Source organism: Mesoplodon densirostris, chromosome 2, assembly GCF_025265405.1.
Source record: "Mesoplodon densirostris isolate mMesDen1 chromosome 2, mMesDen1 primary haplotype, whole genome shotgun sequence".
Lineage (NCBI taxonomy): Eukaryota > Metazoa > Chordata > Mammalia > Artiodactyla > Ziphiidae > Mesoplodon > Mesoplodon densirostris.
The window spans coordinates 118819047-118831900 of NC_082662.1; the positions used below are offsets into that span (position 1 = coordinate 118819047).

The following is a 12854-nucleotide window of genomic DNA, read 5'->3' on the forward strand; positions in this document are numbered from 1 at the left end:
TTGTTGCAATGGTAAATGGGAGTGTTTCCTTAATTTCTCTTTCAGATTTTTCATCATTAGTGTATAGGCATGCAAGAGATTTTTGTGCATTATTTTTGTATCCTGCTACGTTACCAAATTCATTGATTCGATCTAGTAGTTTTCTGGTAGCATCTTTAGTATTCTCTATGTATAGTATCATGTCATCTGCAAACAATGACAGCTTTACTTCTTCTTTTCTAATTTGGATTCCTTTTATTTCTTTTTCTTCTCTGATTGCTGTGGCTAAAACTTCCAACACCATGTTGAATAACAGTGGTGAGAGTGGGCAACCTTTTCTTGTTCCTGATCTTAGTGGAAATGGTTTCAGTTATTCACCACTGAGGAAGATGTTGGCTATGGGTTTGTCATATATGGCCTTTATTATGTTGAGGTAAGTTCCCTCTATGCATACTTCTGGAGGGTTTTTATCATAAATGGGTTTTGAATTTTGTCAAAAGCTTTCTCTGCATCTATTGAGATGATCATATGGTTTTTCTCCTTCAGTGTGTTAATATGGTTTATCACATTGATTGATTTGCATATATTGAAGAATGCTTGCATTCCTGGGATAAACCCCACTTGATCATGGTGTATGATCCTTTTAATGTGCAGTTGGATTCTGTTTGCTAGTATTTTGTTGAGGATTTTTGTAGCTATGTTCATCAGTGATATTGACCTGTAGTTTTCTTTCTTTGTGACATCTTTGTCTGGTTTTCGTAGCAGGGTGATGGTGGCCTCATAGAATGAGTTTGGGAGTGTTCCTCCCCTGGCTATATTTTGGAAGAGTTTCGGAAGGATAGGTGTTAGCTCTTCTGTAAATGTTTGATAGAATTTGCCTGTGAAGCCATCTGGTCCTGGGCTTTTGTTTGTTGGAAGATTTTTAATCACAGTCTCAATTTCAGTGCTTGTGATTGGTCAGTTTATATTTTATTTCTTTCTGGTTCAGTCTCGGAAGGTTGTGCTTTTCTAAGGATTGGTCCATTTCTTCCAGGTTGTCCATTTGATTGGCATATAGTTGCTTGTAGTAATCTCTCATGATCATTTGTATTTCTGTGGTGTCAGTGTTACTTCTCCTTTTTCATTTCTAATTCTGTTGATTTGAGTCTTCTCCCTTTTTTCTTGATGAATCTGGCTAATGGTTTATCAATTTTTTTATCTTCTTAAAGACTTAGTTTTTAGTTTTATTGACCTTTGCTATTGTTTCCTTCATTTCTTTTTTCATTTATTTCTGATCTGATCTTTATGATTTCTTTCCTTCTACTAATTTTGGGGTGTTTTTTGTTGTTGTTCTTCATTCTCTAATTGCTTTAGGTGTAAGGTTAGGTTGTTTATTTGAGATGTTTCTTGTTTCTTGAGGTAGGATTGTATTGCTATAAACTTCCCTCTTAGAACTTCTTTTGCTGCATTCCATAGGTTTTGTGTCATCGTGTTTTCATTGTCATTTGTTTAACGATATTTTTTTATTTCTCTTTGATTTCTCTCATGATCTCTTGGTTATTTAGTAGTGTGTAGTTTAACTTCCATGTATTTGTATTTTTTACAGATTTTTTTTCCTGTAATTGATACCTAGTCTCTTAGGGTTGGGGTCAGAAAAGATGCTTGATACGACTTCAGTTTTCTTAAATTTACCAAGGCTTGGGCTTCCCTGGTGGTGCAGTTGTTGAGAATTTGCCTGCCAGTGCAGGGGACATGGGTTCGAGCCCTGGTCTGGGAAGATCCCACATGCCACGGAGCAACTAGGCCCGTGAGCCACAGTTAGTGAGCCTGCACGTCTGGAGCTTGTGTTCCACAAGAGAGGCTGCGAAAGTCAGAGGCCTGTGCACTGCGATGAAGAGTGGTCCCTGCTTGCCACAACTAGGGGAAGCCCTCGCACAGAAATGAAGACCTAACACAGCAAAAATGAATGAATTAATTAATTAACTCCTACCCCCAACATCTTCTTTAAAAAAAAAAAAATTTACCAAGGCTTGATTTGTGACCCTAGATATGATCTATCCTGGGGAATGTTCCCTGAGCACTTGAGAAGATAGTGTATTCTGTTGTTATTGGATGGAATGTCTTATAAATATCAATTAAGTTCCTCTTGTTTAATGTATCATTTAAAGCTTGTGTTTCCTTATTCATTTTTATTTTGGATGATATGTCCATTGGTGAAAGTGGGGTGTTAAATAAAGTCCACTACTATGATTGTGTTACTGTCAATTTCCCCTTTTATGGTTGTTAGCATTTGCTTATGTATTGAGGTGCTCCTATGTTGGGTGCATAAATATTTACAATTTTTATATCTTCTTCTTGGATTGACCCCTTGATCATTATGTAGTGTCCTTCTTTGTCTCTTGTAATAGTCTTTATTTTAAAGTCTATTTTGTCTGATATGAGAATAGCTACTCCAGCTTTCTTTTGATTTCCATATGCATGGAATATCTTTTTCCATCCTCTTACTTTCAGTCTGTTTGTGTTGCTAGGTCTGAAGTGGATCTCTTGTAGATAGCATGTATATGGGTCTTTTTTTTTTTTGTATGCCTTCAACCAGTCTATGTCTTTTGGTTGGAGCATTTAAGCCATTTACATTCAGGTAGTTATTGATATGTATGTTCTTATTACCATTTTCTTAATTATTTTGGGTTTGTTGTTGTAGGTCTTTTCCTTCTCTTGTGTTTGCTCCCTAGACAAGTTCCTTTAGCAATTGTTGTAAAGGTGGCTTGGTGGTCCTGAATTCTCTTAGCTTTTGCTTGTCTGTAAAGGTTATAATTTCTCTGTCAAATCTGAATGAGATCCTTGCTGGGTAGAGTAATCTTGGTTGTAGGTTTTTGCTTTTCATCACTTTAAATATGTCCTGCCACCCCCTTCTGGCTTGCAGAGTTTCTGCTGAAAGATCAGCTGTTAACCTTATGAGGATTCCCTTGTATGTTATTTGTTGTTTTTCCCTTGCTGCTTCTAATATTTTTTTTTGTATTTAATTTTTGACAGTTTTATTAATATGTGTCTTAGCATGTTTCTCCTTGGATTTATCCAGTATGAGGCTCTCCACTTCCTGGACTTGATTGACTATTTCCTTTCCCATATTAGGGTAGTTTTCAACTATAATCTCTTCAAATATTTTCTCAGTCCCTTTCTTTTTCTCTTCTTCTTCTGGGACCCCTATAATTCGAATGCTGGTGCATTTAATGTTGGCCCAGAGGTCTCTGAGACTGTCCTCAAATCTTTTCATTCTTTTTTTTTTTTTATTCTGCTGTGCAGTAGTTATTTCCACTATTTTATCTTCCAGGTCACTTATCTGCTCTTCTGCCTCAGTTATTCTTCTACTGATTCCTTCTAGAGAATTTTTAATTTCATTTATTGTGTTATTCATCATTGTTTGTTGTTCTTTAGTTCTTCTAGGTCCTTGTTAAACATTTCTTGTATTTTTTCCATTTTATTTCCAAAGTTTTGGATCATCTTTACTATCATTACTCTGAATTATTTTTCAGGTAGACTGCCTATTTCCTCTTCATTTATTGGTCTGGTGGGTTTTTACCTTGCTCCTTCATCAGCTATGTGTCTCTCTGTCTTCTCATTTTCCTTAACTTACTGTGTTTAGGGTTTCCTTTTGCAGGCTGCAGGCTCGTTGTTCCCGTTGCTTTTGGTGTCTTCCCCCAGTGGCTAAGGTTGGTTCAGTGAGTTGTATAGGCTTCCTGGTGGAGCGGGCTGGTGTCTGTGTTCTGGTGGATGAGGCTGGATCTTGTCTTTCTAGTGGGCAGGTCCACGTCTGATGGTGTGTTTTGGGGTGCCTGTGACCTTATTATGATTTCAGGGAGCCTCTCTGTTGATGAGTGGGGTTGTGTTCCTGTCTTGTTAGTTGTTTGGCATAGTGTGTCCAGCACTGTAGCTTGTTGGTCATTGAGTGGATCTGGGTCTTAGCATTGAGATGGAGATCTCGGGGAGAGCTTGTGCTGTTATATATTTCATGGAGCCGGGAGGTCTCTCGTGGACCAGTGTCCTGAACTCAGCTCTCTCACATCAGAGGCACAGGCCTCACACCCGGCTGTAGCAAAAGACCCTGTCAGCCACATGGCTCAGAAGAAAAGGGAGAAAGAAGAAAGAAGGAAAAAATAAGAAGAAGATAAAATAAAGTTATTAAAATAAAAAAATTATTAAAAATAAAAAATATTAAAGTAATAAAAAAGAGAAAAAATGAAAAAAAGAAAAGAAATAAGAGAGTAACCAAACCAAAAAAACAAATCCACCAATGATAACAAGAACTAAAAAATATACTAAAAAAAAAACCCCTATAACAAATGGTAAAAGCAAAGCTTTACAGACAAAATCACACAAAGAAGCATACACATACACACCCACAAAAAGAGAAAAATGAAAAAATATATATATATCTATATATAAGAAAAAAAGAGAGCAACCAAATCAATAAACAAATCTACTAATGAAAATAAACTCTAAATACTAAACTAAGATAAGCATAAGACCAGAAACAACTTAGATGCAGAAAAAAAGAAAAAAACCAAGTTTACAGTTGCTCCCAATGTCCACCGCCTCAATCTTGGTATGATTTGTTGTCTATTCAGGTATTCCACAGATACAGGGTACATCAAGTTGACTGTGGAGATTTAAGCTGCTGCTCCTGAGGCTGCTGGGAGAAATTTCCCTTTCTCTTCTTTGTTCGCACAGCTCCTTGGGTTCAGCTTTGGATTTGGCCCTGCCTCTGCCTGTAGGTTGCCTGAGGGCGTCTGTTCTTCGCTCAGACAGGTCGGGGTTAAAGTAGCAGCTGATTCAGGGGCTCTGGCTCACTCAGGCCGGGGCGGGGGGGGGGGGGAGGGAGGGGTACGGATGTGGGGCAAGCCTGCGGTGGCAGAGGCCGGTGTGATGTTGCAATAGCCTGAGGCGCACCATGTGTTCTCCTGGGGAAGTTGTCCCTGGATCACCACACAGGCTTCTTGGTGGCTGCAGCAGTAGCCTTAGAGTTTCACGCCAGTCTCTGGTGTCTGCGCTGACAGCCACAGCTCGCGTCCGTCTCTGGAGCCCGTTTAGGCGGTGTTCTGAATCCCCTCTCCCCGTGCACCACGAAACAATTGTCTCTTGCCTCTTAGGCAGTTCCAGACTTTTTCCTGGACTCCCTCCCAGTTAGCTGTGGTGCACTAGCCCCCTCAGGCTTTGTTCACGCAGCCAACCCCAGTCCTCTCCCTGGGATCTGACCTCCAAAGCCCAAGCCTCAGCTCCCAGCCCAACTCCGTCCCAGAGGGTAGCAGACAAGCCTCTCAGGCTGGTGAATGCTGGTTGACACCGATCCTCTGTGCGGGAATCTCTCTGCTTTGCCTTCTGCACCCCCGTTGCTGCACTCTCCTCCGCGCCTCCAAAGCTTCCCCTCCGCCACCCCCCAATCTCCGCCAGTGAAGGGGCTTCATAGTGTGTGGAAACCTTTCCTCCTTCACAGCCCCCTCCCAGAGGTGCAGGTCCCATCCCTATTCTTTTGTCTCTGTTTTTTCTTTTTTCTTTTGCCCTACCCAGGCACTTGCGGAGGTTCTTGCCTTTTGGGAAGTCTGAGGTCTTCTGCCAGCGTTCAGTAGGTGTTCTGTAGGAGTTGTTCCACATGTAGATGTATTTGTGGGGAAAAGGTGATCTCCACGTCTTACTCCTCTGCCATCTTGAAGGTCTCCCATGCATGGGTTTTGAGTCGTCTGTCCTTAATTATCTATGGTTTAGTTATCCCACAAGCCCTGCTATTTTTAGTGCACAATTATGCTGAGCATGAGGGTTTTCAGAAATGCACATATCACATTATAGCAAAAAAAAAGCCTGTATTTCAAAAGGGCTGACTCTTAAGACAAAGTTGAATAAAAAAGGCAAGTTATAAAAGCTACTTAAATGTTATCTATTACTCAGCTTTTAGAATTCAAGATAATATTATATAATGTATATAAATATCTACATGTCTATTGTGTTTATAAAGTATTTTTTAATAAATCATTTATGCTAAAAACCCACAACTCCAGTCTAATAAGGAGGGAAACATCAGATAACCTCAAATTGAGGGACTTCCTACAAAATACCTGACCAGTACTCTTCAGAACTGTCAAGGTTGTGAAACACAAGGAAAGACCCAGAAATTGTCACAGACCAGTGAGGCTCAGGACACATGATGACTAAAGGTAACGTCATGTCATGGCTGGAATCCTTAAACAGAAAAAGGACATTAGTATAAAAACCAGGGAAATCTGAATGAAAACTGGAGTTCAATTTATAGTAATGGACCAATGCTGATTTTCTTAGTTTGGACAAATGTACCTGTAATGCAAGATGTTAAAATTAGAGGAAATTGGGTAAAGGGCATAAAGGAATTAATTCTCTGCCTTATTTTTGCAACTTATTTATAAATATAAAATTATTTCAAAATTAAAAGTCTATTTTAAAAATTTTGACTCATTGAAAAAATATGTAAGAAAGACAGCATAATTTCATTACTGTGCTTGCATCTGGGACAGAGGGTAAAGTTTTCTTTAAATTATTTGAGTTTTAGTTTTAAAAATTCTGATGCAAATTTCCAGCTCTTGGTAGGGTCATTTCTCAAAATAAAAAATATAATTTAGAAAAAAAACCGGAATATTTTTAAGTTAAAAATAACCAGTAGAAGAATGTATATACATACAACTTCCAAAAAACTCAAGAGAGAAAATGCAAGTGTTGAGGTATAAGGATGCTTATAAATTCTACTCTCCTTTCCAACTGAGTTTTGAACCAATTGATAGAAATTAAGAAGGCAGACAGAGTTCAAAACATTGACTTTAAAACTGAAGGGGCTGGGGGACTTGGTTGGTGAAGATGACTTAATACCAATCCCCAGATATAAAGAGCTTTACTCACCCAGTCCCAGGTGGTGCTAGACCAGACAGATTACTCCTTATGGGTGAAGAGTATTTACTGTCAAAGTCGCCAAATAGCTGAGAGTAGACCCAAACAAGTGCTACTTGCAGACAGGTAGGTCCCAACACACACACACACACACACACACACACACACACACACACACACACATATGGAGGGAAGAGAAAAGGACTGACATACATATGCTCAGTTCCTTATCCCAAAGTCAATAATAGGACAAGTCGCTCCTTTCAGAGTAAATGACAGATATACTGCTGGTAAATTGGTTATCTGGAACAAAAAGCCCTGATTTGTAGTGTTTGCTGGTTCTATGCTTTAAATACTCCCACTAGGGCTGATTTCAAACTACCAATGTGATGTCACTGAATGCAGAGTTGGGAAGAAGTGTACCAAGCCTGTGTTAGCCAGCTGCAGGACATGACTGACTTCTCCCCTGGAGATGAATGAGGATAAGGGAAGTGAGGTCAGGGACATTCCTCTAATGCTGCTTCCATCCGGTGGAAGGAAACATCAGGAATGGGGAGCAAATATTTCATTCAAAAATACCTCAATCTTTTGTTCTTTTAATCTAAAGTGGCTCAATTAATATACTTTTGACCAACCAGAGATGTAACTATCCCCAGTGCTACTTTATAAATTCTCCTATGACTGCTGGCGGAATAATAGTCAGAATAATAGAATAATTAAATTAACTCTGAGGCCATGCTACAACCAAGTCTAAAATTAACTCCCTACTGTTTCCAGTTCAAATTATTTCTAGTCATATAATCCAAATATGGTTCCGTCAAAAGTTCTGCAGTGAAATTCAATGACAGCATTAATGTGTTTCAGTAATAATTGCCCACAACATATAATGTCCCAAATCTAAATACAAAACTCTTCATCATTAAATTTCCAGGGAGAGATTGAAGTCCAAAAATTACATTCCCTCGTAAGTAAAGTCCAAAGTCAAATTTTTCACCTTGTGAGTTAAAAATCCAAAGAAATTAGACTTTAAATTCATTCTCCCCAACTTCTAATTTTGTTTTGTCTCAGCCAGCGTCACACTGCAGAGTCACATTCCCTCAGCATCTGCAGCCTGGGCTTCTTCCACCAAGAGAAGCATGGCTCCTACAAGCCCTGCAAAGTTGAATGAGCTCTTTCTTTAAACAGTTCAAAGAGTTCAACAGAGCACACAAGATTACCACAGCATTGACTTCCACCTACAAAATGTAGAAAACAAGCTACTACCACAGCTACTAAATCAGATATCCCAGGCAAAATTATTTTCTCCAAACCCAGGACTCAGTGTTGCCAAAGGCAATAATAGAAACTCTGTAATGGTTGAGAGAATGAAAATAGTTGAAGAAAATTTTGGTTTGGTTTCACAAGACACCAGTGAACTGACATCGATTGTCCTGAGTCAATATATAAACTCATTTGGGAGCAATCCCTTGAGAGATTAATCTGAAGTCCATGGATTTACCCCTGCTGGGAAAGAATTCTACTTCTGTTCACTCTGAGAGCAGCACTGGGGACATTGGAAACCTTTTGAACAGTTTAGTAATCTAGGATGTTGGCAATGCCCATCACCATGTCTCAATTGATACATCTTCCTTTTTCTTTCTGTGTAATCAAATAATCTTGATTCCCATCCATCCCTTTGAGCCTTATGTTTTTGACATCTCCTGTTTCTGACACCCCCTGGGAGCTCCCACCTAATGGCACAGCCTCAGAAGTACATTCAGGGCAGGAATGTTTGGTTCTGGGCCCCAGAAGCTGCTGTCATGGCCTCTTCCTGAAGAACTGTTCAGGCTGGTAAAGTACAATTGGGAAAGGTCTCTCTCCTGTCCTCCCTTTTGTTTCATCTTGGTTATCACCCTAAGCAGATCTCTGAACTGAAATGGTTGTTGATGCTTCTGAATCTCAGCCCGTGGGGCCAAATACACTACTTAAGAAATCACGTCGGGAGTTCCCTGGTGGCTCAGTGGTTAAGAATCTGCCTGCCAATGCAGGGGACACGGGTTCTATCCCTGGTCCAGGAAGATCCCACATGCCGTGGAGCAACTAAGCCCATGTGCCACAATTACTGAGCCTGTGCTCTACAGCCAGTGAGCCACGACTACTGAGCCAGCGAGCCACAACTACTGGGCCCGCATGCCACAACTACTGAAGCTCACGTGCCTAGAGCCTGTGCTCTGCAACAAGAGAAGCCACTGCAATGAGAAGCCCACGCACCACAACGAAGAGTAGCCCCCACTCGCCGCAACTAGAGAAAGCCCGCACGCAGCAGGAAAGACCCAACACAGCCAAAACTAAATAAATTAAAAAAACAAAAAAAATCACTGCATGAGCTTTCAATGCTCCAGGCCATCGCTGAACAGCATTCTTTCTGCCACATCATTTTCTTATGTAATTAACAAAGCCAGAGCCAACTTTGGAGGAGATGATGTGACTTAGGTAAAAAATAAATAATAAAATATGCTTGCTATTCAAATGTAGCTTCAATATAGTACCCCTTAGTACCCCTTTTCAACTAGACTGCCACTCCTAAGCCCCTTGAATACAGAAATTCCAGCACCACCACCACTGGTCTTTAGTACACTCTGTTCAGCTACAGATCTTGCTTTGGGACAAGAACTAATTCAGGTGTGACTGATAAGTGAGGGAATGATACCAGTGTAATATAGATGTTGCATCATTGTTTTTTTCTCAGCCAGTTACTATTTTCCACCACCAAGTAACAGCAGCTATCACAAAGTATACCAAAACAAGGGAATACAGCAAACTGGAGGAATGCAGAAACAAATATTCTTCCTCGGTCCACCTGGGCATGTGCTCTGTCTTAGAAGTACCTTCTGTGCTGTCTCTCATCTTGGTGCATTTTGCCTTTATCTCCACTACTCAACATTTACTTATACACCTTTCTATCAAGTTAGATTTATCTGGGTTTTTTTAAGGTAAAGTCCACTATTTGGTTATTGTAACTTGATATATGAATGATAATAGTTTTATTGGAATAGTCACTGTTTTTGACATTGAGCCAATTACATTATTGCATAAGTTTTTGATGTTATGCCCTAAACCATATTTCCCCCCATAATCCCTATTACTTTTTAGGATATAATTCTAAAGAACAAATTTTCTCCATGATATATTGTAATACAGCATAAATGTCAACATTGAGAAATATTCACAGAGAGACTGAATATCATATGAGATAATTTATATGGGATTTTCTATTTTTAAGATTGGGCCAAATACTTAAACCAAATTCTGACAATGTAGAAAGTCTATACAGGGGGGAAAAAAAAGTTTGGGCTCCTGGAAATCAACAACAAACAGCTGTTCACCTGAAACCTGCTAATTTAAGTCTCTTGATGGTAGAAAATTATGAAGAAACTGTGTAGGGGTCTTCAGTAAAGACTTTTCCAGTAGCAGGTAGCATGAATCTGAAAGGATTTACTGAAAGCACTTTTATCAGGAACAAGAACAAGGAATCCAGGAAATTATCTCTCTCCACCTTTCAACTCTGCTCAAACTGAAGGAGAATCTCTCACTCTTAATTCAAAAGTATGAATAGAGGAATAATCCACCTAGTCCAGTCTGGGTCAGGAGATCACCATTGGTCCAAATCAAGTATAGTCAGTGATTTAAGAGCACATAATGGAAACACAGTTGCCAAAACCCACTCTTGGATGTGGAGTGGAGGCTTAGTTATGGGAAGAAAGGGGCTGGGACCAAAGCCAGAATACATCCACTATGTAGGGAATCAGAAGACCTGCATTTCATTTCCACTCTGAGCTAGACTATTACTTTTGCAGCCATTCCTTTCCTCTCTAGGTCCTCAAACTCTGTGTCATAAGGGCTTTGGTCTAAAGCATCACTTTTCATATTGTGTTACTTGGAAAGAAGGTCTCTGGGAAAGAATTAGGGATTTCACCCACAGCTAACACCTTCCAAAAAATAGTGAAGATTTAAACGGCTTAGAAAGATATACATTGCTTCTACCAGTTTTTGTTTGTTGTTGTTGGTTTTTTTTGAGGGGGGGGGTGTTGCCATAAAGTATTATTTGGTCTCAAGTTTTCAAAAAAATGTATGAAAACCATGATTCCATGTGGTCTCTAAGGTACCTCTAAGCTCAAAAACTTCCTCAGTTCTGATGCCCAGTGATTACTGCTTCAATAGGCTGCCTACTAACAAACACTCCCATCAGGTGATGCTGCATTGAAGAGGGAGGCGGAAATTCCCCGGCGGTCCAGTGGTTAGGACTCTGCGCTTTCACTGCTAAGGGCGTGGGTTCAATCCCTGGTAGGGGAATTAAGATCCCACAAGCCGTAGGGGCGTGGGGGGAGGGAGAGCAGTCCCAACAGAGCTTAGGCAAGGTTCCAAAACGTGCAGAAAAGAAATACTGAAGAGCCGGACACATGGGGAGAGAGAGGTTTAATCTCCGAGGTTTGCCCTTCAGGACCTGAACACTGAGAGGAGCTGAAAGAACCTTAGAGCTACACCCAGGGCTTGGTGAACACTTTGCCATGCACCTCAGCCATTGGTGCCCTCCAAGGTCAGGACATTAGGACCGAAAGTCTCACCATGATAGACACTGTTAATCTCAACTGGTGACAGCAGTCCCACAAGTTCACATCTCCAACATCTCCCACCAAAGACTGATTCTTATCAAAGTCACCGCCAAAGGAATCCTGCTCCTGCCCCTGGAAATGCTTGCCTTTGTCCCCATAGCGAATCCCTTCCTTCTCCAGACTCCTCCTCACTGTGGGATTCCCATCGTCCTAGAGCTCTGCAATCCCTGGGGCAGACTCCCAGCCCACATAGAGGTGCTTTGGACCAGGAGAGCTCTATGGGATCTTGAAAAATGTATCAGAACCACTCACAAACCCCCTACACACTTCAATCTTTTCTTTAAAGAGGAGGACCTCATTTTCTTGCTCCAGGTTATTATATGCCTAGAGACTATTTCATGGGTGAGGTTAGCATAGAATCTATCATATACTGTGTTCCAGGCCTTGATGGGCTCCACCTCCAGTGCAGCAAAGGAATCATGTGACTCAATGGGGAACACAAAGGCTACCCTTCTCCTGTCTGTTGGAGAGAAAAGGAGATAGAGGAAAGAAGTTAGACAACCTGGAACACAAAGATCTCTTCTCTCACTTCTCCATAAAATTAGGAGACCACATACCTCACTCTCTCCCTTAACCCTCCTCCATGCTAAGAGTTCCCTGGACCAGCTTTGAGCAACCTCAGTTCCCTCAGGCTAGACCACAGGCACAGCCTTCGCCAAACTCTACCTTCCTGAGCAAAGAACACTGAGGGTTGATGAGCACCAGGAAACATGGCAACAGCTTCACCATGTCTGCTCACCGTGCCGGCTGAGTACAATCAGGTCTTGAGGACACCTCCATGAAGAGGATGTGGGAGGCTGATGTCCAGGGCCTCGATGACTCAGATGCCACCTCTCAAGACCTACTCCTTTCTGGGCTTATATCCACAGCATGGGGGGCGGAGGGGGGCATCAATGTTGGTGTGTGAATGATTTCCCAGACTCGCTCCCTTGGGACCAGGAGTCAGGGCTCCAGGGCTAAAGGTAGCAGAATCATTCCAAAAAAGGGACATCGATTAGGGTTGCATTGTGCTGGAGTTCCAACTCTGAGAAAATTATCGGAAACCTGGGTAATTAGGGGAAGCCAGTTGTGTCTTCCCAGGCTCGGCTACACTCTGCCCATGTGGCCCCTCTTGGAGGCCTAGGGAGGGAAAAACTGAGCCAAAAGGAATAAAGTCTTCACTTCCATTTTATGGAATAGACATGTCTCCCTTCACCAAGGGCTGTGACAGGGGCAACCTGGATATAGACCCTGCAGAGGTGTGGAAGGGAACGATTACTAGTGCAAAGAATGTTTCAAAACTGCATTATAGGGCCAAGATTCAAAGTTTTATCAGAAAAGGAAGGAAAATCATCCCCA

The 12854-nt window shown here is 41.1% G+C and overlaps 1 protein-coding gene across 1 annotated transcript in view; it reads right to left on the reverse strand.

The window, feature by feature from the left end:
• The window catches only part of LOC132503761 (C-reactive protein-like), a 33159-nt gene extending 20914 nt beyond the window's left edge, over nt 1-12245 (reverse strand). The window contains exons 1-3 of the mRNA XM_060120540.1: nt 12183-12245; nt 11469-11666; nt 6077-6189 (exon numbers count right to left, since the gene is read on the reverse strand). Coding sequence (XP_059976523.1) covers nt 6077-6189; nt 11469-11666; nt 12183-12245 — 374 coding nt within the window. The remainder of the gene's footprint in view (nt 1-6076; nt 6190-11468; nt 11667-12182) is intronic.
• Between the last annotated feature and the right edge of the window lie 609 nt (nt 12246-12854).